This window comes from Lepidothrix coronata, unplaced genomic scaffold, assembly GCF_001604755.1.
Source record: "Lepidothrix coronata isolate B3197 unplaced genomic scaffold, Lepidothrix_coronata-1.0 Scaffold272, whole genome shotgun sequence".
In the NCBI taxonomy this organism is placed as follows: Eukaryota; Metazoa; Chordata; class Aves; order Passeriformes; family Pipridae; genus Lepidothrix; species Lepidothrix coronata.
In genome coordinates this window covers 818,304-843,560 of record NW_016690452.1, presented here as the reverse complement: position 1 = coordinate 843,560, position 25,257 = coordinate 818,304, and the positions used below count along the sequence as shown (strand labels likewise).

At 46.5% G+C, this 25,257-nt stretch overlaps 1 protein-coding gene across 2 annotated transcripts in view; it reads right to left on the bottom strand.

Moving 5' to 3' along the window:
- Positions 1-2,484: 2,484 nt before the first annotated feature.
- The window catches only part of UACA (uveal autoantigen with coiled-coil domains and ankyrin repeats), a 28,367-nt gene continuing 5,594 nt past the window's right edge, over positions 2,485-25,257 (bottom strand). Inside the window, exons 2-19 of one of the 2 annotated variants that reach the window (XM_017836241.1) lie at positions 19,094-19,227; positions 18,514-18,602; positions 18,002-18,066; positions 17,591-17,648; positions 17,025-17,095; positions 16,813-16,919; positions 15,782-15,963; positions 15,300-15,337; positions 14,872-14,958; positions 13,668-13,775; positions 12,592-12,624; positions 12,014-12,112; positions 11,776-11,812; positions 10,819-10,871; positions 6,957-9,635; positions 6,201-6,350; positions 5,078-5,143; positions 2,485-4,248 (exon numbers count right to left, since the gene is read on the bottom strand). In XM_017836241.1, the coding sequence (XP_017691730.1) occupies positions 4,177-4,248; positions 5,078-5,143; positions 6,201-6,350; positions 6,957-9,635; positions 10,819-10,871; positions 11,776-11,812; positions 12,014-12,112; positions 12,592-12,624; positions 13,668-13,775; positions 14,872-14,958; positions 15,300-15,337; positions 15,782-15,963; positions 16,813-16,919; positions 17,025-17,095; positions 17,591-17,648; positions 18,002-18,066; positions 18,514-18,602; positions 19,094-19,227 (4,128 nt within the window). In that variant the 3' untranslated portion in view covers positions 2,485-4,176. The remainder of the gene's footprint in view (positions 4,249-5,077; positions 5,144-6,200; positions 6,351-6,956; positions 9,636-10,818; positions 10,872-11,775; positions 11,813-12,013; positions 12,113-12,591; positions 12,625-13,667; positions 13,776-14,871; positions 14,959-15,299; positions 15,338-15,781; positions 15,964-16,812; positions 16,920-17,024; positions 17,096-17,590; positions 17,649-18,001; positions 18,067-18,513; positions 18,603-19,093; positions 19,228-25,257) is intronic. The other variant, XM_017836242.1, reaches the window with a different exon arrangement.

Here is a 25,257-nt window from a genome sequence, read left to right as displayed (position 1 = left end):
AGCACAGCACCTCCGAAAAACCCTCCAACAGCTTGAGAGTGTCAGCCTGGAGAGCTGAGCACACACAGAGCTGTCTTTTATCTGCATTTATGGGGGTTTGACAGCTCTGTGGAGCTCCAGCTCACAACAAGCTGCCAACAGCCCAGGGCTCCCCAGAGGAGACAAGGTCACCCCTTCCAGGCAAAGACAACCTGGATGTCACCACTGGGAAATCCAGGCCCTGCTGCAGTCCATGCTGCAATTCCTGGCCCTTGGAAAATCAGCATTTAAAGGCCTTGCAGCATCAGCTACAGTTTAGAAATTCTTGCTTTTTCTTGGTGAATTTCTCATTGACAAAAAGTCATCTACTTCATCTCTCCCACCCCTGCTCCCCTCAGGGGTTCCTTCTCGGATTCTTTCAGAGGAATCTGCAGGTTGAACTTGCAAATTCCTCCCTTTTTTCAGAGCTGGAACATTTATAGACTTTTTTTTTAAACCCAAGGCACAAACATTCCTATTTCTCAACTCCCAGGGCTTCCTGAAGACAACAAGTCCCTTGTCCAAGCCTGTCATGACCAGACCCCACTACAACTTTACTCCCTTTCTACTCACCATTTGTGAGTTTGGCCATTGCTACAGAGGTCAAAACCTCACAGGACCTAAACTCCAGCAAGTTGTGTGAGGAGACAAGACCAAATAGAAGTGTCTCTGTACCCCAAATAATTCTTATCCCACTCCTGATCCTCCTCAGAAAGCTCCCACCTTACTCTGAAATTCCCCCTTAGATTATAAAGCTCCAACTTGATGCCCTGCTGAGAATTTTTGAAGTCTTTTCCACTGTACTCTAAAAGTATATAAGCAAAATCCCCAACATTTAATGAAGTGTAAAACTAATTATTATGAAATAAAACTCGCTGTTCACCAAGTGGAAAAGCAGCACATTTTCCTCTCCTATTTTCCTTTACAATGTATTCCCTCCCCCTACTCTGCGAATGTAAAAATAAATATTCCTCTCAGCGTCGTGCTGCTTTGAAGGCTGCGAGCCCACCAATAAAAACCTGCACAGTTTAATGGCCCTTAAATGCTCAACATCTTTTTCACTTCATGTAAAACCCATCTGATCTAATGGCTGGGACAATTACATGTGTGGTTTTCCTATTCCAAGGTAATTTTCTGCGTTGGCAGAGCAACACAAGCACGAGATGACAAAAGCAGCAAACTCCAACTTTCCACACTCAGAGACACTTCCAAGTCAGCTACTCAAAACAAAAAGAGAAGTCAAAATTCCCTTTGAAAAGTGCTGTTACACAATAGAACACTGTGCCAGCAATCAGCTCCAGGCCCCATTACCTTGGTAATGCTGCTCTGCTGTTCCAGGGGCAGATCCCAAGGACAGATCCCAAACGCCCTGGGAGGCCTCTCAGGTGCATTTCATTTATAGTTGACATTTGGGGGCCCTCCCCTTTCTTCCTTTCACTCCTCAGCACTGTTGTCCATGGAAATGGAAAGCTTCCTTCCCTGGGGAGGGGACAGCTCCTGGGTGATTCTTCCAGACACAGGGACCATCCCTGCCACGGGACCATCCCTGCCACGGGAATGTCACTGCCACGGGAATGTCACTGCCACGGGAATGTCACTGCCACGGGAATGTCACTGCCACAGCCCAGGTTTTACCTTCACCTCCATGAGCCCATTCACCCCCACATTTTTATTCAGCATTGCCAAGGGACTTGTTCCTCTCTGAGCCTGGAGACACCCCCATTTGTACAGGATTTAGACAATCCACACCTATTAAAGCCCAAAGGTTTGCTCTCTCCATGCCGATTTTCCAGGATCACCCACACCGAGGGAACAGAAGAGTCTGAGCCACCAGGTGTCACCTGGAATAGTGAACTACAGCGTTCCCAAGGAAATTCACCTTTGGTTTCTCCTTTCTGTGACACCTCAGCTTGCACTGATTTCTGAAGTAGGACTTTCTTCTCAGTTGGGAAGAGATAATGGATGAGATAACCCAAATATCCCAAAACTGAATTCAGCTGATGGTGAAGTTACAGCCCTTCCCTTTCGGGTCCCACCAAGTGAAGGGACTCTGGAGGTGCCAAGAAATTATTTGCAGACGTGGTTCAGCACAGAACCAGCAGCAGGGTAAGTTCAGTGAATATTCTTTCATTAAAAGCAGTAACAAAAGTTCTCTGGCTCACCCCCAGATCCAACAACTGACAGACAACTTGCCCTGTTTGGTGTAGAAGTGACCAGAGTCGATTTACCCCGAAGAATTAACTTGTAGAAGTTCTGGGTCTTCACCAATGTCACCAAAATTTTACCAAAACTCACTCTGAAAACAGACAGAAAAGCACAATAACCCCAACAGGATTTAAACCCCAAAGGTGTTACCTGGTATTTGGGATCATCCAGGCCACTTCAACACCCTCCACACCCACACTACTTTGCCAAACTACTTCTGTTTCTTTACCTTTAAGAGAATTGACCACTACGATACCAAAATAAAAAGAAAAAAACAATTTATTGATGGTGTAAAATGGGAGAGATTTAGAAAAACTTCCAGAGAACCCCCCGGCTAAGGAACATTTTGATACAATATCAAAATATGCCAGAGTTAGTATAACAAAACAAATCCTCTCCAAAAAGTTTCAAGTGATGCAATCATAAAAGAGTTTGGCTAAAAAGGAACATCTATACACTGAGATGTTTTCTGTAATAGTCCTCTAAGAAATTAAAGGAAAGCAGCAGCAGATCTGTTCAACTACAGACACATATTTAGTAAATATATTAAGTGTATTTCTAGAATAAAAACTGCCCTGCACATCCCTCACTGTCTGGACACTCCACGTGGCAGTTGCCTCTTCAATTCTACAAGACTCTGCCCAAAAAGGGATAAAAAAAGGAAAGAAACATAATACTACTATAACAAAGGGAGCCCTGGGAGGTGCAGCTGGCTGGGGAGCCCAGTTAAAACCAAGCAGGGAACTCTGCACTCTGACTTCAGTCCTTATTTTTGAGAACTACGGGAGAGGAAGAGTCTCCTCTGCCTCGGGATGCCAGATTCCCACCTGGTGGTTATCAGCACAAGCTTTAGCCAAGTAGGCTGAGGTCAGCACAGGCCTTGCTCAGTTTAAAACAGCCCCATTCATTACCAGGCTCATTTTTCAATTACTTCCTTCAAACAGTCCCAAATTTCATGTTTTCTTTCATTAAACTTCCTCGTGGAAGCACCATCCTTCACTTAAAAATGCAGCCTTGTTTAATGGGTAGATTCCAAGCAATTAAAAATTCTCCTTGCATTAATCCTCACTATTGGCATCTTCCCCCATAAATAAGATTACAGTACATAATTTACACCTCAAAATTCCAGGAGCTGGCGTTTGAAAATCCAATACCTGAACTGTTGTGCAGCTTAATGAGCTGCTCAGCCTACACCCCCCAGGCCTAATGAAGGATGAAATCATCCAGCAGCAGGACTGTGGCACTGGAATCAAAACGCTGTTCCACAAACCAGGACACTCCAGTTCCACTCTTCCAGCCTGCAGGAATCAGTATTAAAGCACTCAGGAAAGATTTTGGGGGAGAGGGAAGGGGAGTGTTAGTGTTCTGATGGAAACACCTGATTTTTAAGTCTTGTAAAAAGCAAAAGGCACTAAATCTTAAGCTTATATATTAAATAAAGGCTGTAACTTGGCCAGCCAAGTTACAACAGACACCTAAACACGTTCTATCTACCTCTGCAGCTGACTTTGTGTCACAGCACACCCTGGCCAGCTAATGTGACCAATTAGCCACCTTCTCTTAATCATTAAAGGAGATACAGCCCCCATACTCAGCCACGCTCCTGTGAACAGTTTATTTTTAACCACACCACGAGAGTTCAAGTCAGAGGGTAAAGTGGAGGCTCTGGGTGTAGGCCTTGCTTTAGTAAGGGTCAATCAGACATTAAAATAATTTAGCTACTATGTCATCATTTTGACAGTCAGTTTGACACCAGTTTTAAAAGATGTTCTACATCTTTTATTCATTAATGCAAAAGGAGTCAGGCCTGAAATGGAGCCCTGTTTTAGTGTTTTACAAGAAGAAAATGCTTCAGCTGTGTAAGTTGTTTCATACTGGGAGGTTCTAATTGCAGCTACATCATCACCATTATATAAATGCCATGGAGGTTCTCCCTCCCACAGCCACAGCAGGTCAGCAAACCAGTCCCTGTCTCATCCGGATGATCTGGAGCAGAGCAGCCTGGACATCCTCATCCATGTGGCCCTGGAGAGGCAAACATTTAGTCAAAAACATTTAAAATCTCATCAAACACCAAACATCCATCACCAGCATTAGGAGACTCTTCAAAATCACCCCAAAGTCTTGACTTATTTCTGTGTTTTCACCACATGCTGGGAAAATCTGAAATATTTTGGGGATCCTGTGTTTTTTCCCTCGTGGACCTCTCTGACACAGCAGTTTCCTTTATGAAAATATCATGTAGGAAAAAAATTACTGTCTCAAACCATTCCAGGATTCCCTGGGCTGGAGCAGAATTAAGAACACATCAGTAAGACTCACAAATGACATGGGTTTGGGTTTTTGTTGGATCAGTCCATTCTAAATTAAAACTCTCCACGTGAAAGCAGGCACTTGATGCCAGTTTCAAGTTTGAGGTCACAGAATCATGAAATATTCCGAGTTGGAAGGACCCAAAAGGACCATCCAGTCCAACCCCTGGCCCTGCACAGACACCCCAACAATCCCTCCCTGTCCCTGAGGGCATTGTCCAAACCCTCCTGGAGCTCTGGCAGCCTTGGGGCTGTGCCCACTGCCCTGGGGAGCCTGGGCAGTGCCCAACCAGCCTCTGGGGGAAGAATCTTGTCCTGAGATCCAACCTGACCCTCCCTGGCACAGCTCCAGCCCTTCCCTGGGTGCTGTCCCTGCTCCCAGAGCAGAGATGGAGCTGCAGCCCCAGCGAGTCCCCCTCAGCCTCCTCCAGCTGAACAAACCCAGTGTCCTCAGCCACCCAAGGGGTGCTGCAGTCAGAAACACCCCCAGGGGTGTCCCACAGCGAGGTGACAGAGCAGGACACTGCCAGGGACAGTCGTACCTGCACAGCACTGAGAAGGTGCGTCCGATACACCGAAACCACCTCCTGGTGCTGCCTCTTGGCGTCCTGGGAGAGACAGGGAGAGGGGAAATCAGGCATTCAGCATCTGCTCTTGCCCACTGCCAACTCTGGGCACTTGGTTTTGTGCCCTGACAGACCAGCCAAAGCTGAATTTTAAAGTTATATCCCCTCCATTAACCAAGAAAAAAAGTCTTTGCTTTTTCTTTTTTTTTTTTTTTTTTTTTTTTTTGTTATTTCTCACTTGCAGCAAACCAATTTTGCTGAGAGGCTGCCAGAGCCAGCCTGGGGGCTGAGATCACGGAATCACAGAATATCCCAGGTTGGAAGGGGCCTACTGGGACCATCAAAGTCCAACTCCTGGCCCTGCACACTTGTTTCATCACCAGCATCAGCTGTTTGTTTAAACCCACCAAATTTAAGAACTCTTTGCCTTACAAGGGTCAACCCTGCAAATAGTATTAAAGATGTGTTTGTAAATCTGTACAGAAGAAGGATAACTAACTTTGCTCACACTCAGAGCTTTAATTATGAGCTCCACTGAAGTCACAGGGGCCAAAAACCTGCGTGTGCACCAAATCCCAGCACTGAGCAGGATGTGCTCCCCCTCATTGGCAGCACTTCATGATAAGCAACACTTCAGGGTTTGCAGCCAAGGGAACACAAGTAAAATCCATTACGAAAGGACCATCTCACTCGTTAAAAGTGAGAAAAAATACATGGCTGGGTTTCTGCAAGGAAGTGTTAAAACTGAGCTTGCGTTCAGAAATGGTCCTGGTGTGAACTAGAGCAGAGCATCTCGTAGGCACAAATTCTCTCTCTAAGCACAAATTCCTCTAAATTGTTTGTGTCCTTTTCACCTGGAAAAGCTCCCAAATGTTGCGACTCAAAATGCAGAAGAAAGCAAAAAAAAAAAAAATTAGAGAGAAGCAAGAACTCAGGGGAATTAAAAAAAAAAAAAAGAACCAAACGATGACTGCTGCAGTTGCAAAGGCTCAGCCTGCAGCCCCCCCCTGCTCCAGCAGCCACAACCACATCTCCCTGTTTATCCAGGGAACTGAGCACTGCTACTGCACGTCAGACAACACCTTGGGTGAGTACTTACAGCCAGCTGCTGCTGGAGTGCTTTCACTTGGTTCTGGAGCATTTCCACCTGCTGGTTCTGCCTCTTGGAGGGGATCCCGGTGTACGTGAGCTGAGACAGCCCGTTGAGAGCCTGTTTTAACCGCTCCACGTCGTTGAGCAGCTCTGTGATCTTTAAAAAGAGCACAAAAACCACCTCATTTAAGGATATCTCACCAAAAACTAATGTTCTTCAATGTTCCTGGTAGTCTGATGAAGACCAGCAAGCGTTGAAGGGTCTTTGTCCCAGCCTGCTAAGAGGCTTCACTGAGACAAAAGACTTTATTTTCACGACATGCTGGGTCACATTGTGCTTCCTGGCACTGAGATGTGTCAGGTACGGGCCCTGGAGGTCAGCCAGCAACAGAAGCGACAAAAAAAGTGAGTAGCTAAAGATATTCTAGGCCTAACTTCTAAAGAGAACAGTGACCCATCAGAAGGCAAGCCAGAGATGCTCAACAAACACGGCTCCAATGGAAGAGTGACCTGATATCCCAAAAGTCTGAAGCTTTAATAGAATTTAAATACTACATGTGATGTCCAAAATATATGAGGGATTTAAAAAAAAAACCAAACAACTTAGTATAATGCAAAACCAGGACTTCATCTGATTTGGGCCTGTCCTGGGGACCTGATGCTCAGCACAAGGTCGTGCTGGAACACCTCGGGAGCTGCGTTTGCAGCCTGATCCCTCCCTGCTGAACTGAGAACATCAGGAGCATTAACTGCCACATCCCACCTTGTTATCCTTGGCTTCCACCTGCTTTGCAGACTCCTGGATTCTCTTCTGCAGGTCAATAATGGTTGTCAGTGATTTATCACACCTTTCCTTCTGGTCTTTGATTTCCTGCTCGATGCTGCAGCTCCGCAGCTGGAGCAGCTCCTTCTCATCCTTCAGGGACAGCTCGCTCCTCCTCGCCTGCAGAGCCTCCTCACACGCCTCCTCGTACTTCTTACTCATGCTGGACAGATTTTCAGCTATGCTGCTGATCTGGGCCTCCAGAGAGCTCTTCATGGAGGTGTACTCTGCCATGCCAATCACTTCCCTGCTCCCCAGCTCCGCCAGGGCCTGTTGGCTCAGCTGGAGCTCAGCCTGCAGCTTCGACATTTCCTCGCTCTTCACTTGGTTTTCTCCCTCCTTTTCTTTCAAGCTGGCTTTGACTGCTGCCATTTCTCGTTCCAGCATTTCCTTCATCTGTGTATGTTCCACCAGAGGTATTGAAGACTTCTTCAGAGCTGACAGTTCCTGCTGCAGCTCTCCTACTTTTAGCGTTTCCTGCTCATAACATTCCTTTTTACTCCTGAGGGCCTCCTTCAGGTCCTCCACGGTGTGACCCAGAGCCTCCTTCAAGGCCTCCATGTGTTCTCCTGAGAGGTGCTGAGGCTGCAGAGCCCTGGGCTCCTGCAGGTCCCCTCCCTGCTCCTCCTGCCCCGTGTATTTCCGTACCAACCCTCTCAGCTGCTCGTTCAGCTCCTCCATCCTGCTCGCAAACACCTTCTCCATCTCGTGGGATTTCTCAGCCAGGATGTAATTCTGCTGCAAGTCATTCTGGATGGACAAAAAGCCATTTTTGAGCTTTTCATTCTCCTCTTTGAACTTCTTGGTCTCCTCCTCACTTTCCCTGCACTTCTGCTCCTGTTCCTGCAACTGTGCCCTCAATTCCTTCACTGTGGCTTCAAAGCTCTGCTCTCTGTCCTCAAAGGAGGCAACCGGGGCGTATTTTGACTTTATGCACTCTTGAATTGTGTCCAGCTCCTTCTTTTGGGCCTCAATTTCCGCATGCAACTGTGAAATCTCCTCCTGCCCCCTGTGATACTCAGCCCTGACCGCAGCGTTGCTCTCCTGCAGCTCGTGCACACTTTTATTTAAAGCACTTACTGTACTTTCGTGATCTTTTAAACTTATATACTCCGTTTTTAACTGATCCTGTAAGAGTTTCACCTTGTTTTTCAAAGCTCCATTTTCCTCGTTTACCTTCAGGAATTCATGCTTTATCTCCCCAATTTTCCCCTTCAGGTCTGACAGCTCCCCGTTGGTCTTTTCCAGGGTGTTGTTCAGGACTGATTTAACCTCCTCGTGTGTCGTAGCCAGCACATACTGATCCCTCAGGGTCTCCCTTATGACTGTGTTCTCAGACACCAGTTTGCACACTTTTGCCTGTTCATCATCATATTTTTTCTGAAGCTCAACGAGCTGCTTTTCAAGCTCGATCCCATTAGATTTCAAAGCTTCCACTTCTTTTTTGTGCTGCTCTGGAGACACATATACAGCTTGGAAGTGGCCAATATTCTCACTTAAGTTGTTCTTCTCTGCCAGCAGCTTTTCAGCTTCCGCTTTGCTTTCATTGTACTTCTTTGTTAATTCAAACAGCTTTTTGGTCAGGTCCCCCACAGCCTGATCGTTTGTTTTCTTCAATTCTTCATGAATTTTTAAAGGCACATTCTGGCTTTTAATTTCAGTTTTTAGCACTTGGACTTGCTGCTTCAGCATCTTGTTATCAGCCTGCAGCCTTTCGAGTTCCTTCTGCAGAGTCTCGTTTTTCTGTGACACCTCAGAAACCACCTTCCCAAGCTCCTGGTTCCTCTGCTCCAGCCCACTCCTCACGTGCTCGTGCTCCTCCGGCCTGACGTGCTGAGCCAGGGCAGCTTTCTGGCTCTCACATTCCCTCTTCAAAAGCACAGTCTCTGCCTGCAGTTTCTCCCTCTCTCCTTCCAGCTCTGATAACCTCCTGGCTTTCTCATTCACCTCGTTTGACAGCAAACTCTTCATGTTCTCAAACCTCTCTGCAGTCACAGACTGGGCCAACTTGGCCGCCGTCTCTCTGAGCTGCCCTTCCAACTCCGTGACGTTCCTCCCCCTTTTATCTCGCTCCATCTCCAACTTGACAACTTCCTTCTGCAACCTCTTGTTTTCCTCCACCAGCCTTCCTTCATCCCTCTTGAATTCTTCCACCAGCAGTTCGTTCTGCTTAATCTGGTTCCTCAGTTTTCCCACTTCAGCAGAGGCCCCCTCGTACTTGGTTTTCATCTCCTTCAGCTGCTCCCTGAGCTCCTCTGCCACCCTGGTGCTCCCCGAGGCCACCTCGTTGGTCAGGTGGTCCTTCAGAGCCAGGAAGTGGCTCTGCATTTGCTTCACTTTGCCTTCAGAGTCAAACATCCTTTTCTGAACGTCTTTCAAAGCATCTTCCAGCTGCTTTATCTGCCCGTCAGATTCCACCTTGGTTCTCTCACACTCTGATGCCAAAGCTTTACACTCTGATGCCTTGAGGGACAGTTCCCTCTGCAGTTTGCTGATTTCTTCCTTGGCTGCCCCAAAGCAGCTCCTCAGGTTGTCAAGTTCTTTCTTTAAGGTTTCCTTCTCTGAACTGGGTGATTGGACTGGCAGGGACAGCTCCAGGGGCCTCAGCATAGACCTGGACTGGAGGGAAATTGGCACAAAAACCACGTGTTTACAAGTTTGAAAAGTCATTTTCATGTGTTTATTGTTTATTATTATCACATTTTAATATGTGAATTGTCACATACAGAACTGTCTTAAATCCCTGTTCATCTGAGCATAACTTGTACAAGAGATTTCCCTCTCCCTTAAAATTGCACTAAGTTATTCTTGCCCATATTACAGAACAGGCATTTCAGCTTCTAACAGTAAAAATCTTGAATACAGCTCTACATTATTGTTTCCCAACCCCAGGAAAGTTTGGGTTGGAAGGGACATTAAAGCCCATCTCATCCCACCACTGTCCCAGGTGGCTCCAAGCCCTGTCCAACCTGGCCTTGGACACTTGCAGGATCCAGGGGCAGCCACAGCTTCTCTGGGCAACCTGTGCCAGGGCCTCCCCACCCTCACAGGGAACAATTCCTTCCCAATATCCCATCTGAACCTAAACCCAAACTCATCAGACCCCACTGACATTAAAGTGCAGGTGTAGTATATTCATTCCATTCCCCTTGTTATGCTATTCATATTTAATCACTCATCTGCCTGAACAAATTTAATTTATTAAGAGATTTCCCCCATCCCTCAAGCACGTGAAAATAATTTTATAAGGAATCAGAGCAGAGTATGCCCTGGTTAACAGAACCCTCTTGCTGAAAAGACTGAGGAATAGAGTCATTTGGAATTCTAGAGGAGCTTGGGTTGGGAAGGACCTTAAAGACCATCTCGTCCCACCCCCAAGGGTCTGACGGGCCTTGTTTGCACTGGAACTGTTGCTTTAAAAAGTTGACAGCTACCAAACAGAATTGTCAGGAAATGATCACATAGCTGGCAGGAAAAAGAAATCTTCTGAATATTACCCAAATTTAAAGCAGGGAAAAATCATGGAGCTGGAAACCCAATTGCACTTTACCCTGTGACAGTTGATCCAGGTTTGAGAAAGCTCATTACAGACCATTCAGCACCCAAATTCCCTAGTATTTAAAGCCCTGTCACAGACAGGACTCTAGAGGGCACCAGCAGTTAAAAATTAACATGGAAGAGCAAGGATGCCTCAAGATTTTGTGTTCAGAAGCAATGCTCAACAAACTTACATTTATGAGGACACTCAGCTTTCCCAGCATTACTATCTCAGAATCATCTCCAGTGGTAAATTATTTCTTACCTGTGATTCCATGGCAAATGCTTGGCCTTGTTTAACGACTGCATCTTCCTTTCCTAGATTTTCAGAGCAAATGGTATTCAGGTTCTGGTTAAAAACAGTAACACAATCACAAGAACTACAATTTTCCTTCCTAATTTCAGTGTGTCCAATGGGGCCATGCAAGGCTGAAGGTTGGTGTTTAAGTACTTGGTATTAAAACAATTCCTCCTTAATTGAGTCACATAAAAAGTCTGGACAAAGCCCTCCTAAGGAAAAGAAAACCTTGGAAAAACTACTGTTGTGCCAGGCTGGGTAAATTGTTCTGCAGAAGTGTCCTGGAAGCCACCTCCCCCCAGCTGCAGGTCTGCACATGAGCACACTGGGGAAAAGCATCTCCTTGCACTCCAAAGAAATGATTCCTCCTGACAGGCAGCCAAACAGCTCTCAAAATGTTATTTAATCTGTCATGAGCTGTTTAGTTACACAAGTACAAGGCAGGTCTGTGACCAAGCTGGATGCAAAAGACTCCGGTTTGTGGAAATGGAATTATTTCTGACAGGAGTGTAAACTGAGGGCTTGTGATCTGAAGCCAAACCTGCTCCACTCAAGCCTTGCCACTGACCAGTTTGCTGGTGCTAAGCCAGACAGGAGCATTGTTTGAGGGATGAGGGATGGAAAGGGGAGCTCCACGGGGAGCAGGGATCTTGCTCAGCTTGTTTTTCACGTTATTAGGAGATGCAGCAGTCACAGTTCACATTTCACAAGGCCAGTCACTGTGAGACTGATGGCAGTGCCCTGGCACCCACCCACCAACACACCCCCAGAGTGCCCAGCTCACTCTGCTCCCAGGGCTCGGGGGGGACACCATGCTTGGCTGATTTAAGGCCAACAATATGAAGAATGACCAAAAAACCCCTTTGTCTGTGTATTCTAACACTGCCCCAGGCATGGAAAGCTTTGAGAATTTACTATACTTACTAGTTCCAAAGTTACTTCCAGACCCCACAGAGTCCCCCTAAAATCAAACAGCAAGAAACGCAAAATGAAGCTGAAAATTTGCTTTAAACTTTTGGTATATGTTAAACTAGGGATTAAAGGGCAGGGAAGGGTCTTACAAGGCAATAACCACTTAGGACTTTCAACAGTTTAAAGTGTTTAAAGTATTTACTGCTGCAAATCTCAACTGCTCTATCACATTTCAAATCAATGAACGTACTTCATAATATTTGAGCTTAGCTTTGAGAGCCTCAATAGTCCTCAAGCTTTCCTCCTGCTGCTTCTCCTTGGCAGTGAGGATTTTCTTCAGCTCATCCTTCTGAAAGAGAAAGAAGTGCCAAATAGCCAAAGCCACAAGAAGGGACAGATTTGTAAGATCTCGAGCAACTTTTAAAAAGAGTTTAGGGAGAACTTCAACCAAGATCAGCACTGAGAGAACCCCTAAAATTTTATGTTGAAGTTCTTCCACAAGACTGCTTCTCTAGACAAGGAGTCTTGAAGAATGAGTCAAGAATGTGCACCAACATAATATGCTTAATTTATTCACACTTATTAGTCTTGCATTACTGAAAGTCACTAGAGATAATTATAACATTAAGTTTGCTTTAAAGGTGCCACAGGAATGACATATATTATCTGTAGTACTAGAAATGCTGTGCAGCTGTACAAACTGACACAGAGCAGCAGATGCTTCATTTAGCATTTTTAGGCAGCTTTTATTTCCTCTATAGATTTAAATACATTACTGAAATGAGAGAGTTGCTTCCCCTATTTCCCAGTGCAGGTGACATTTCGTACCTCATTCTCAAGATCATCTGCAAACATTTGCTCCTGTGAAAATAACAAAAAAAAAAATCCCCCCCAAATCATTTTTTCAATGATGTTTAAGGGGCTTGTACACAGTTCAACAGCTAAGAAATCCACCCCAGTTCCTAATGCTCCCCATCCAGCTTTATCTCTCCTGCCAGAGACATCCCAAACAGGAGTTAGGGATGTCTGACAGAGCCATGTCCCCATAAACTGGAACATTCCTCAATTATCTGAATCAGACACTACTGAGGCAGAAAAGTACAACTTCAGAAGCAGTTTGCTGATTTTGGAAAGTGACTATTAAGAAGTTTATTTTATAAAGGCAATGCTGAAGAGAGAAGCTCAGACAAGGCAGTGATTCCAAGAAGAAATTCTTTCTATCCATGTGCTGCATTTAGGAAGAGCTGCGCAAATGTACCTCTACAAAATTCAGTGAAGAAACAAACATGAGCCTCCACAAATAAAAAAACAGCAAAAAAAAATAATCCTGGTTTTATTTTCTTTCTGCTGGTCATGCTCAGCTCTAAGGAGAGGGATTTTTTTTTTTTTAAAAAAAACCAAGGTTTTTTTAAAAAAAAAAATTGCGTGAGAAATTCCCATTGAGAACTTTGGGTTTGTTTTCTTGCCAATTGAAGATTTTTTCCTCTCTGCTTCCACTTACAATAACAGCTGGAAAATCAGCAGATGGTAAAGTACTGCCACACACCACCTACATGTAATTGGGCAGATGAGGTTCAGTCTCCAAATTACAGCCTGCCAGGACACCCCGAGGCTCCTCCTGCACTGTGAGGCAGAGCCAGGAATGTTATTGCTCAAATTTGTGGGTATCAGTGAGTGATACTGCAACAGGTCTGCTCACAATTTGGATATTACTACAAGCCCTGAATATTACTACCAGACCACAGGCTTTTGCAGCAGCAGAAAATGAGTGACACAGAGCAGTAATTCCCAGAAAAGGAACGAAGACTTCGTCCTAATTTCATGTACTTTTCTTTCTACTCCTACTGTCAGCATCAGGGGGCTATTCCAGCTTTCAAGTCAGGTTATTCCAAGCCCTGGTTTACCTCATTCAGCTGCATTTGTAGCCCACTGATTCTGTCCAGCAACATCCTTTGCTCCTCCTGCACTTCTCTCATCCGATCTTTCAAATCTTGGTTTTCCAACTCCAAGTCCTTAAAAGTAAAACATGAGGTTAATAAATACATAAAGACCACCACACTGCACACACCTTGGGAAAGGTAAAGAACCTGAACCAGCAGTTTTAACAGCCACTAAAGGCTCCAAGCCTCGCCTAAGGAGTCCCCTGATGGTTCTGTGGCCTCTCTCCAGGTCAGGAGTGCTCTCAAGGTTTACACAAGCACAAACTCCTGAGCCTTCAGGCCCCTGAGCTCCAGACAGCTCATTCCTGTCAGTGCACACACAGGTTGTGGAAGGAGGAGCAGAGTGGGGTCACTCTGGGTGCTGACAGCCCTCAAGAGCTGCTTATCTGTGTCTGTTAACACGTACAAACAGCTCCTGTTAAACCAGCTCCTGACACCAACCTCTGCAGCCAAAGGTGCCCTGGAAAAGCCTGTGCAGCAGAGCAGCCTTTCAGTGTGAAACTGTTCCAGCAGCCACCAGAACCACCCCAGTGACATCCAAATCCACCCCAGTGATGGGTCTTTGTGCCTCAGTCAGCCAGTGCTCACATGCCAACACAAAGCACCTTTAATTCTTGCCTGAAATCGCTGCCTTAACTGTGGAGCTGGTTCAGCCCCCCCAGAGAACAGAGATCTTTATCCTCCCATTACAAAGCATTTCAGAGTGAAGGCCTCAGTTTTTCAGGGCTTTGTTCCCCTTGGCTTAAAACGCTGTTTACATTTTTGACAACTGTAATGACATAGGAAGGGGATGGGAAATTAATGCTGGTTGGTAGAACTGTGACACAGATTACTTTGAGTATGACACAAACATACATCTCTTGAGAGTGCTGAAAAAATAAATCTTGCTGGTTTGTGACTCTGATGTTACTGCAGAGACAGAGGTAGGAAAGGTTATGGAGACTTGCAATTATTTATTACACAAAAAGTATTCTTCCTGAAAGAATTTTACGGCTTATCTGCATAATTGCCACATTCCACAGTCAGGTAATTAAGTTTTAAGTAAACAGCAATATATGACCTTTCTTAATGGAATCATTAGTGCTTCCTTTGCAAGCTCATCTTTCTTTAGTTCATCTGGTTCATTATCCACGTGGGAACACCCAAGTCACAGGAATCCTCCTCTTACCTGAGCACTGTGTTCCTTCTGATACAGTTTGACATTCACCTCCTCCTGCACAAACCCCCGACTCCACTTCTGTGACATGTTGCTAATCTGTAAATACAGCAGTGAAATATGAATTTGTGCTCCTGTTGTGTCCTGCAGACACCCTTTTCTGGGGATAACAGGCTGCTCCCACACCCCTTTCAGCTTCCACGGGGAGCAATCCTACAACATTCCCATTTTGACAGCTTGCTTCACAACAAGAGGTCACCCATGATCTCATCCCCACACAAATGGGAGGCTTGTCAAAACTCTAATCCTGAATATGCACATCATGGAATATTTTTCACACAGAACCAGCCACACCATCTGATCCCAGCTACAGATAAAGTTTAGAATCATAAAATACTGAAGAGTTTTGTATCACAGCACAATCCTAAGCAGATGCTTACCTTTTGCTCAGCCTGCCCTTTCTTCATGCTGTCTCTTCCTAAAAAAGCACCACAAAAACAGGAAGTTACAAAACACATTTCATTCAGATTCAGGCAACAATGCAACACATTCAGCTAATTCTATCCACTTTCCATGCTGGGAGGACATTTCAAAAAAAATAGTTCACCACCCCCCAGTTAATCAAACTTGGAAACATGCACAAGAGCAAAGTTTTTCTATAAATAAGGCTGAAAACTCCAGTGATCAATCCTGCAATGCCAGGCTCAGCAGTGTTAACCCCTTGAGGCATCAGAGCCTGCATTTACCTTAAAAGCTTTACTAAAACCAAACACAAGCCCAAAAACTTTCTTTCCCCACCCAAAGAGGCAGTTTATCAGCTTTGTGGCCAAAGGACCACAGCAAAAGCAGTCCCTGCAGACACAGCAGGGGGGACACACAGTTCAACCCAAAGAGCAAAGTGGCACAACCAGGTTCCTCCTACCTTTGCCGGAGTCCTCAAGGGCAGCTTTTATTAAAGCCAAAATGTCAATATTGTCCCCAATCCTGGCATAGTAAGCACAGTCATGCCCAAGGCCATCAGTCAAACTCACATCCGCACCATTCCTGAGCAAAACCTCCACGGCATCCCTGCAGCCGTACTCACAGCCCAGCATGAGGGCAGTCCTGGGGGGAGAGAGGGGTGAGCTCTGGGGAGCCCTCGCTGGAGGGAGCAGCTCTTACACAGAGAATCCCTTGTGCTTTCATGGCTAATCACAGCCAAGACACCTTCCCTCTATCCAGAGAGGAAACAGCTTTAAAAAGTCATTTGGTCAACGTTTAAATATTTGTTAAAAAGCAAACAAACCCACTACAATAACAGTATTTTCATGAAAGCAGCACAAATGTGCTGCCTCTGAGAGTCTCCCAGTGTTTTGAAAACGTTGGCTTCCTCTATTAGATACAAATCTCAATAGACACAACAAACACGAGCTGAGGAGTTTAGACAAAGTCTGGAGAGGGGAGCACCTGGGAGCCCTGGCAATGCTTCCCAAACACTTCCCAACTGCAGGACGTGCCATGGGAGTAGCCAGGCTTTGTCCCATGGCAGCCTCACGTCCCTCGGCCACCAGGCAGGCAGGAATCCTCCAAGAAATAACTGGCAGAAGCAGCAGCTACAAAGAGAAACCCCCTCCCCTGGCCCAGAAATGAACCCCTCAAGGCCTTGAGGTCCCTTCGGAGCTCCAACGGACTCGGGAGTTCTTGACAAAGCCCCCTTTTGTCATGACCCATTTTGCACATTGATCTCAAAGGGTGCAAGATGCATCTTTGGACACAAACTCTTAAAACAACCAACTGCAGGTTCTCTGATGGCAGGAACAGGCCTGGGTATATTTTAGATGCAACGAGAAGCAATAAAATAAGGGTTCTTTCTCCCCAAATTTAGCACATGTATTCTGCAGCCTGAGAGCTAAGGGGCAGCTTTCCACCCTTCAAACACCAGCAGTTATTCCAGCAACCCTCTGTGTGCCTTACCTGTTCTGTTTGTCCCTGGCATTGACATCTGCTCCTCTGTCTATCAGCAGCTGACAGACTGTGGGACGACACATCTGAGTGGCCAGCACCAGGGGTGTCCTCCCATCCTGGAGACAGGGAGGGGGAAAGACATGAGGAAAGGGAGAGGAAGCAGAGGAAGCACAAGAACTGCCCCAGGGTTTGTGCAGGAGAAGGGTAAGAGCAGGACTCACTCCGTCCTTGGAGTTCACCACGGCGCCGTGGTCACACAGGAGCTGGATGCTGGAGGAGCAGTCTGACATGGCTTTGGAGAGAGACAGAGAGAGAGTCACACTGCTGAGAGCAGCCCTGGGAACCCCAGACACCTCCCTGGGTGGATTGGGCTCACAAAACCTCACACAGCTCAGTTAAAGCACTGCAAGGCTCTGTAACTTTGTTCTCCTGTCCCCAAAGTGCCCAAAGGAAACCAAACCCTCCTGCCTCTGACACTGTGGGGCTCCAGGAGGGGGCAGAAAACCCAGAGGGAAGGGATCTTATCCTCCTGACAGCTCTGCTCTGAAACTCTGCTCGTGATTCCTGCTGAACATCACACTAGAAAATTCACAGGCACCAGAAGAGACTCTCACCCCTCCAGCCTCCAAGGCTGTTAACTTCATCACTGAGGACAAGTGTCACGAGAATACAAATCACCCTCTCCTACTACAGTCACCAAAACGAAAAGAATTCTGCCCATCTGAAAGTTAACCCATTAATTAAATCTTAGTTTCATATACAGCTACCAGAAAAGCAAAACCCTCACCTGCATCATGAAGAGCAGTTCTTCCCTGGAGATCCACATTCTCCGTTGGGCAATTGTACTGTTAAAATAAGAAAACGTGCCACTTACATCTGCATGGAGACATGCATCAAATAAACAGAAGTTTAAAAGAACCCATTAAAAATTTAAAAAAAAAATAAAAAAAAAATCAAATGAGCATTAACTGACCAGGAATAAATGAAGCAAAAATAAATAGCACACAAACCTAAGACAACACTCAATATTGTTTCATTAATGAAAGATTAAAGCTCTTTTCCCCATGACTGTCTTATTTTTAAAAAAAAATGAAAAAAGAAAAATCACAGAAGAAAGGCATATCCCAATTCTGAATCAGTCTATTTAAAATCTCCTTTCCCCTCTAATTAATAAGAGACAAGCTGGATTTTTCAGTACCTGCAAGAGCTTCTGCAAACACAAGGCATGTCCATATTTTGCAGCTAAATGCAACGCGTTTCTCCCTGAAAACAGATCAACAGCAATCCAGGATTTGTTTTGAATGGACTTTCGATGAATATTCACATCATTTTAGATACAACAGTCCCTCTGTGTCAGTCCCCCCCCATTGTCTATAACCAAGTCATCCCTTTTGTACACACCTCACTATTTGTCACAGTCTTTGCTTATTTTAGAGAAACTGCAACCAAGGGTTCAAGTTCATTAGTGAACTTGACCTCAAAATACTGCAAATGGCTCCACAAAAGCATTTCAAAAATAAACTGTCACATGAAAGGAGGAGGCCAGGTTAGTTCTGTAATTCTCCTGTTTTCAAGTCACACAGAAAATCAACTTTTTGCCAACTGTAGAAAGGAGAAAGATCTATCCTGTAGTTCAGCTTAACTCTATTCCAAATTAAAACCCAGGTGAGAACATTTTCAAGCAGCCCCTGGAGCCCTGAGGGAGCCCACCTGCAGCATCAGTGGCCGTGATATCAACTCCATGGACAAGGATGGTGTTCAAGCAGTCCAGGTTTCCCTTTGACGCTACAACATGGAATCTATAAAGGAGAAAACACCTTGCTTAAGCACAGCTGTTTTGTACATAAAAATGGCAATATTAGCCAGGAAAGCCAAAGCCAACAGCTGCACACTGAAGGCATTACACAGCACAAACCCAGCTCTGGACAGTGTCCAAATCCAGGTGAGAGCTGTGCAGATATTACTTTAAGGAACAAGACAACTTTCTTGAGAAACAACCATTATTTATCTAATCAGTGAACCAGGTGAAAGACCAATGTGGCTTCAATTTCTCTTTAATATTCAGACCTGGCAAGAGCAAGTATTTGAATACTGATCTTCACTTGGAAGGGAAGGCAGTTTGAGGATTTCCCATCCAAGCCAGCTGGTATTCCAGTTTAGTATATTGGAATTGAACATGTGGTATTACACAGATTTAGGGATTCAAAAAAGCTTTCAGAGAAGCAGAATGTTGGGAATTGAGGAATTTTCAGTAGCTTCCAGCACCTCCTGGAGCACTGCAGCCACTTACGCGGATCTCCCCTCCACATCCAGCTTTGTGGGACTGACTCCTTTCTTGGCCAGGATGGATGAAACCTTCTCCACATCTCCCCTTTCGGCTGCTTTCATTAACCTGTCATCGTATTTGTTCCAGTCTGGGTTCAGCTGTGCAGGAGAGAAGCAGAAACGTGAGTTTGTGGTGCACCTTCAATCCACTGAGGGCACCTCTGGAAGAGGCTGAACCTTAACACAGACGGGGGAGACAACAAAGCATTGCTTGGTCTGCAAAGGGAGTCACACCCATCAAACTGTTCACAGCTATTTGTGCACAACATCACTGACACATTTCAATCAGCTCTTAGAACTGAACAGTGCTCAGAGGCAGCCTGGTTAAGCCACTTTTGTCCTAAAGGAGACCTTCAGGATCAAACTTCCTTTGGTTTTCCTCATCCTGCTTCACTCTTTGCTCAGTTTTCACATTTCAACAACAAATGGATGCTCTAAAAACATGCACCAGGACACAGCTTTTCCTGGCTGTGTCACACTGTGCAGTGGGGCAAAAATTACCCGAGTGTGATGGTCAAGAGAAGTGAGCTGGAGAAGAAAGAAATTCAAAGTTCAAAACCTGCAATTCCCAAAGCAATGGAGAGGGCAAAGGAAGTCCAAGGCAGTTATAAATAGACCAGCACACATTCAGCCCCAGACAGTCGTCATCCCCCACTTTTCTCTTGTTTACTTCAAATTTAGAATTTCAGGCCACAGGCCAAGCCTCCCACCCCAAAATACAGAGTTTGTTCTCTTCACTGCCAAACCACCCCTCCTGACTGGCTGTGGGCTTTCCAGGAATTTCTGTTCTGTGACAGAAACCTCCCGGCCAAGCTGGACACTGAAGAACAAGACTAAAAAGGAGTATTATATTCAAATCTAACCCTGCACAGCAAAAGAATTTGTTGATAACAGTGAGACACAAGCAGCCTGTAGGTGCACAAAGTTACTTATCACTGTGGATCAGAAGTTCCACACCTCACCAAATAAAGAACATTAAATCAGGTAACCCCAACCCAGGGTGTGCCAGGGAAAAGAGGGTACACAAAAAAGAACAGAACCAAAAACCCACTGCCACCACCTGCAACTGTAGTGATTTGTAAACTGGAACTGCACTCATGACCAGAGAAGGCTGAGAGGGGATCTCATCAATCCACACAAACATCTCCAAGGGTGCCAGAGGATGGTGCCAGACTCTTCAGTGGTGCCCACTGACAGGACAACAGCAATGGCCATAAACTAAACCACAAGAAGTTCCACCTCAACATGAGGAAGAACTTCCTTCCTTAAGGGTGGCAGAGCACTGGAACAGCTGCCCGGGGAGGGCGTGGGATCTCCCTCTCTGGAGAAATTCCAACCCCACCTGGATGAATTCCCGTGTCACCTGCTCTGGGTGACCCTGCCTTGGCAGGGGGTTGGACTGGATGATCTCCAGAGGGCCCTTCCAGCCCTAACGATTCTGTGTGATTATCTTTACTCCCCTTTCTCACAACAAACAAGATTACAGTAATCATGAAGGCTTAGCAACAGCTTACTCAGTGCAACACTTGCTAAAAGCGACATGAGGTAATAAAAATAGACCACTAATGACATTACCACCAGTGTTGCCCAGCTGAAGTGCAGAACTGATTTGTCAATCAATTAAAACATCCATTAGCCTGAAAGCCAAGCCAGCCTGGCCTAATGAAGTCACAGTGTTGGTGACACCACCAGTCCCAGCAAACTCTGCCTGCACTGCCCGGGAGTGCCGGTGTCCCTTCCCAGCTTGGACACTGTTCCTCTGCAAAGCCACCTCCTCAGGTTTAGGCTTTAATTTCAAACACCTCAGAGACTGGGCACACACAGCATCAAGCTCTGTGCCCTCTAAATTCTTCTGCACATGGCACATTCCCATCCTCCCAGGAAAGGAATCCCACTCTGAGCGGCTGTCACTGGGTCAGGATTGCCCAGTTGTATCTTTGCAGCTCACACCTGCCACCACAAACTCACCCAAATCTACAGAAAATCCTCCCCAGCCCCTCCTTGCTCCCATTTAATAAAACTTCTGACTAACAGATGCATTACTTAAAAAAGAAACCCAAACAAATCCATCACCTTCATATTTTTTCCCTTTGGTTATAACACTTCAGTAAATTCTATCCATGGCCTGTGATGCTCTGGAGTGCCAGGACAAGGGGGAATGGCTTCCCACTGCCAGAGGGCAGGGTTGGATGGGATAGTGGGAAGAAATTCTTCCCTGGGAGGGTGGGGAGGCCCTGGTACAGGTTGCCCAGAGAAGCTGTGGCTGCCCCTGGATCCCTGGAAGTGTCCAAGGCCAGGTTGGACGGGGCTTGGAGCAACCTGGGCTGGTGGAAGGTGTCCCTGCCCATGGCAGGGGTGGGACGGGATGAGTTTAAAGTCCCTTCCAACCCAAACCATTCCATGATTAAATCATTACCCATTTAACAAATGCATCTCACATTTAAGGAAAACTCCTCACAGGAAAAGTTGTTTAAGAGATACAACACACATTAATTAAACAGTACCCACTATAAAACATTTACACAATTCAAGCTTTCCCATTCTTGCAGTTGTAAATGACTGCCAGGGATATGAAAGCTCAGATACCTACAGTGTCTTTAGCTGCACAAGAAAACCAACAGATCATCCTGAACTCTGAGCCTGGTGCTGCCAGGAGGGATCAGTTTATCTCACATCGGCTCCCGCCGCTCACAGCGCCCCGAGCTCACACAGCCTGCTTCCAGAAACGGCTCCTCTCCACCGCCCTGGATTCATCCTGCTCCATCCCTCACTTAGCTTGGATCCCCGAGGATATTCTCCCCATCTTCAGGATCATCTTCAGACTTCATAACTCTTGGAAACCTCCCGGCCAGAGGAGCCGTGTGCGGGTCCGGCCGCGCTCGGGGCTCCCCAGAACCCTTCCAGATCCGTGGGTCGTGTGGGACAAACTGCCAGAGCCACTGGGGCTCCCAGGAAATACTGCCCAGACCCCGCAGACCTTGTAAACAATACGTAGACAGTCTCCTGAGGCTGATCTATTTTCTGATAGCCCAGTCCTTGCCAGGCAGGATAGAAGCGATGGCTATTAGTGCATTCCCGGCGTGCCCCTGCCCTGAGTAATGCGGGGCAGGTTCGGTGTTAACTGAGGAGACAGGCACGCAGGAAACCCTACTGCGGTGTTGTTGTGCTCTGCAGACAGGCAAACACTCGCTCTAAAATAACAAACACGTTAGTCAAATTAACTGTGCGTTGACATGGGGGGAGGTCACGCTTATCACCACTAATAACACACGAGGACTGAAATACTCCCAGGAGTCACTTTTTCCCCATTCCACCAGGCCACAGAGCTGAAACCAGACTCAGGCTCAGACTTCAGACAGTTACAACTGCGGAGCAGATGGAATGCGTGAGCCTATTTTGACAGAAATGTAACCCATTTCAAATTAGAAAACACACATGCCTCTGCTTTAAAAAAATTCTCCTTTTACAGCACTGAAACCCTTTCTGAATAGAACCTGGTTTCAGCTTACTGCTGCTGCCAGTCTGTCTCCCAACATGAGAAACGAGAGGAGTCACAGAGGCTGTGAAAACATTCAGTGACAGCGCAATGATTAACAGGAGGGGAGAAGGAGAGTCCCCTTTCACAAGTTTTAAATTTAAATGGAGATCTCCCAAGTGCCATATTTAGAGGAGTAGGTCAACAAGGCAAGCAATGCACTGTTTTGTCTGCAGGAGAAAAACCTGGTCCAGGGCCAGAAAATCCACACACACACCCCCTGGAGGACACACAGGAGAGACTGCAAATAGCCTAATAAATGGATCTTCTCAGCAAAGAGGTTTAAAACCAATTGTTCATATTTGGCCTAATTCACTCCTTCCCAGTAATTCCTGAACTATCCCACATCCCCTGCTGTGAGCAGCAGCCTTTGCCTCGCAGCATCGTTGTGTTTCCCAAAGAAAGCTCCAAGCCCTCTCTGCAGTTAGTACCCATGTGACAAAGCCACTCCAAAACAGGGCAGTGACTGTGTCATCTTCTGACCAGAACCAAGTCTGTCTCCTCAAACTAAAAATGGCTTTTTTTGGGGGGGGGAGGGAAAAAAATAAATACACTTCACAAGTGACAGCAACAGAAAAGGCCCATTTAACCAAAATCAGTTTGGTGAGAAGTGTAGGTAAGACTGTGGCTTCCAGGTGTACAGTCTTCTCCAAAGTATTTATCCCAAAGGTTTCACTTGTCTCGTTATCTGCCTGCAGGCATTCCTGTGACTCTGAGCTGCAGCCCCTTTGTGCTGGAGATTCTCCTGAGACAGTCCTGACCACAGGATTTAGGATTGCTAAACCACATTCCCCAGCCCTGCCCAGCTCCAGTCAGGCACAGAGCAGCTTCCACAGCTCCATCAGCACCGAGCAGCACCAGGAAACAGCCCAGCTACAAACTCCCACTGACTAAACTGTTCTCCAAGGCACTGAAACCAGGGAGCTTGAAGGGTAGAAACAACTTAAATGTGCTCATGTTGTGTTCTTTCAGTGTAACCAAAGTTTAGAGCCCTGTTCAGAGTTGTTTATCAGAACAAAGACCAGAACCATCATCAGACACGGGCAGTGCAGATCCCTGGAGGTGCTACCCTGCCCACCACCCCACAGATGCCTGGCCAAGGCCAACATTACCTGGGTTTTATTAACACAGAGCACCTGTTCTTTTAAGCTCAGCCCGCCAGGAATCCTTCCCAACTCCAGGTCTCCAAAGATAAGGAGTATCCCACCTCCTCCATCTGTTAGGATGAGAAGCAGTCTCCTTCCCAGCAGTTAGCGTCTGGTGTGCCCTCAGTTTGAGGGATTTATCTGAAGCAGACAGCTGGGTGTCTGCACACTCTGTGCATCCATCTGGAATCCAACACCCTTGGGAGGGATGGAGAGACATCACAGAGTGTTCACACCACCCTGCTCAGAGAGAGAACATGAACTGAGCAGGAACAGGATACTGCTCCAAGTGCCCTCCTGGCTCTCAGGGAAAGACTGAAACTTCCAGGCTAGAGGGATTCTACCTACATGCCAATGATCCTGAACCAATCACTGTGTTGACTTCTCCAGTTTTTCCTCAAGTCCAGGTGAGCTTTGAGCATCCTCGACAGCCCTGGGTAAGGAATTGTACAACTTAACTACATAACAACATGTGGTGACAGGACAAAGGGAACGGCTTCACACTGAAAGAGAGGAGATTTAGATTAAGTATTAGGAAGAAATCCTTCCCTGTGAGGGTGGGGAGGCCCTGGCACAGGTTGCCCAGAGAAGCTGTGGCTGCCCCTGGATCCCTGGAAGTGTCCAAGGCCAGGTTGGACGGGGCTTGGAGCCACCTGGGCTGGTGGAAGGTGTCCCTGCCCATGGCAGGGGTGGCACTGGAGAGGCTTTAAGGTCGTCCAACCCAGTTCAGAAATACCAGCTGTAATTCAAAGCAGCTCTTAAGCCCTTCAGCCTGCAAGCTGGGCTAAAGCTGTGAAAGTGAGCCCAGTCCTGTCACAGCTGGGCCCAGCAGCTGATCCCATTACCAGCAAACCCCAAACAGGACACGGCCCCGCTAATGCCATTAGTGGGTGACATAAGCACAGCACAGAGCACAGCTCTGGGGACACCCTGCCAGCACCACCACAGCAGGAACCCACAAACCTATCAACAGGCCTTTATAGAATCCCAGACTGGTTTGGGCTGGAAGGGAACAAAGCCCATCCAGTCCCACCTCCTGCCATGGGCAGGGACACCTTCCAATAGCCCAGGTTGCTCCAAGCCCTGTCCAACCTGGCCTTGGACACTTCCAGGGATCCAGGGGCAGCCACAGCTTCTCTGGGCAACCTGTGCCAGGGCCTCCCCACCCTCCCAGGGAAGGATTTCTTCCTCATGGCCAACCCTGCTGTGTCTCAGATGCCAGGGGCAGGCTCACACATCTGTCAGGCCGCACACTCTGATTTCCTGCTCCTTCTCCAGAGGTCAGAGTACATTTGTAATCAAAACTAAGGTCTGGCAGACACACCCTGCATTTCATACAGCACTAAGTGACAAATGCTTTTGAAGTAGTTTGATTTATTTGTAAACTGCACAGACTGGCAGAATGAAAGGGTAAGTTAGACTAGTGAAACTATTTTTTTTTTCAAAAGA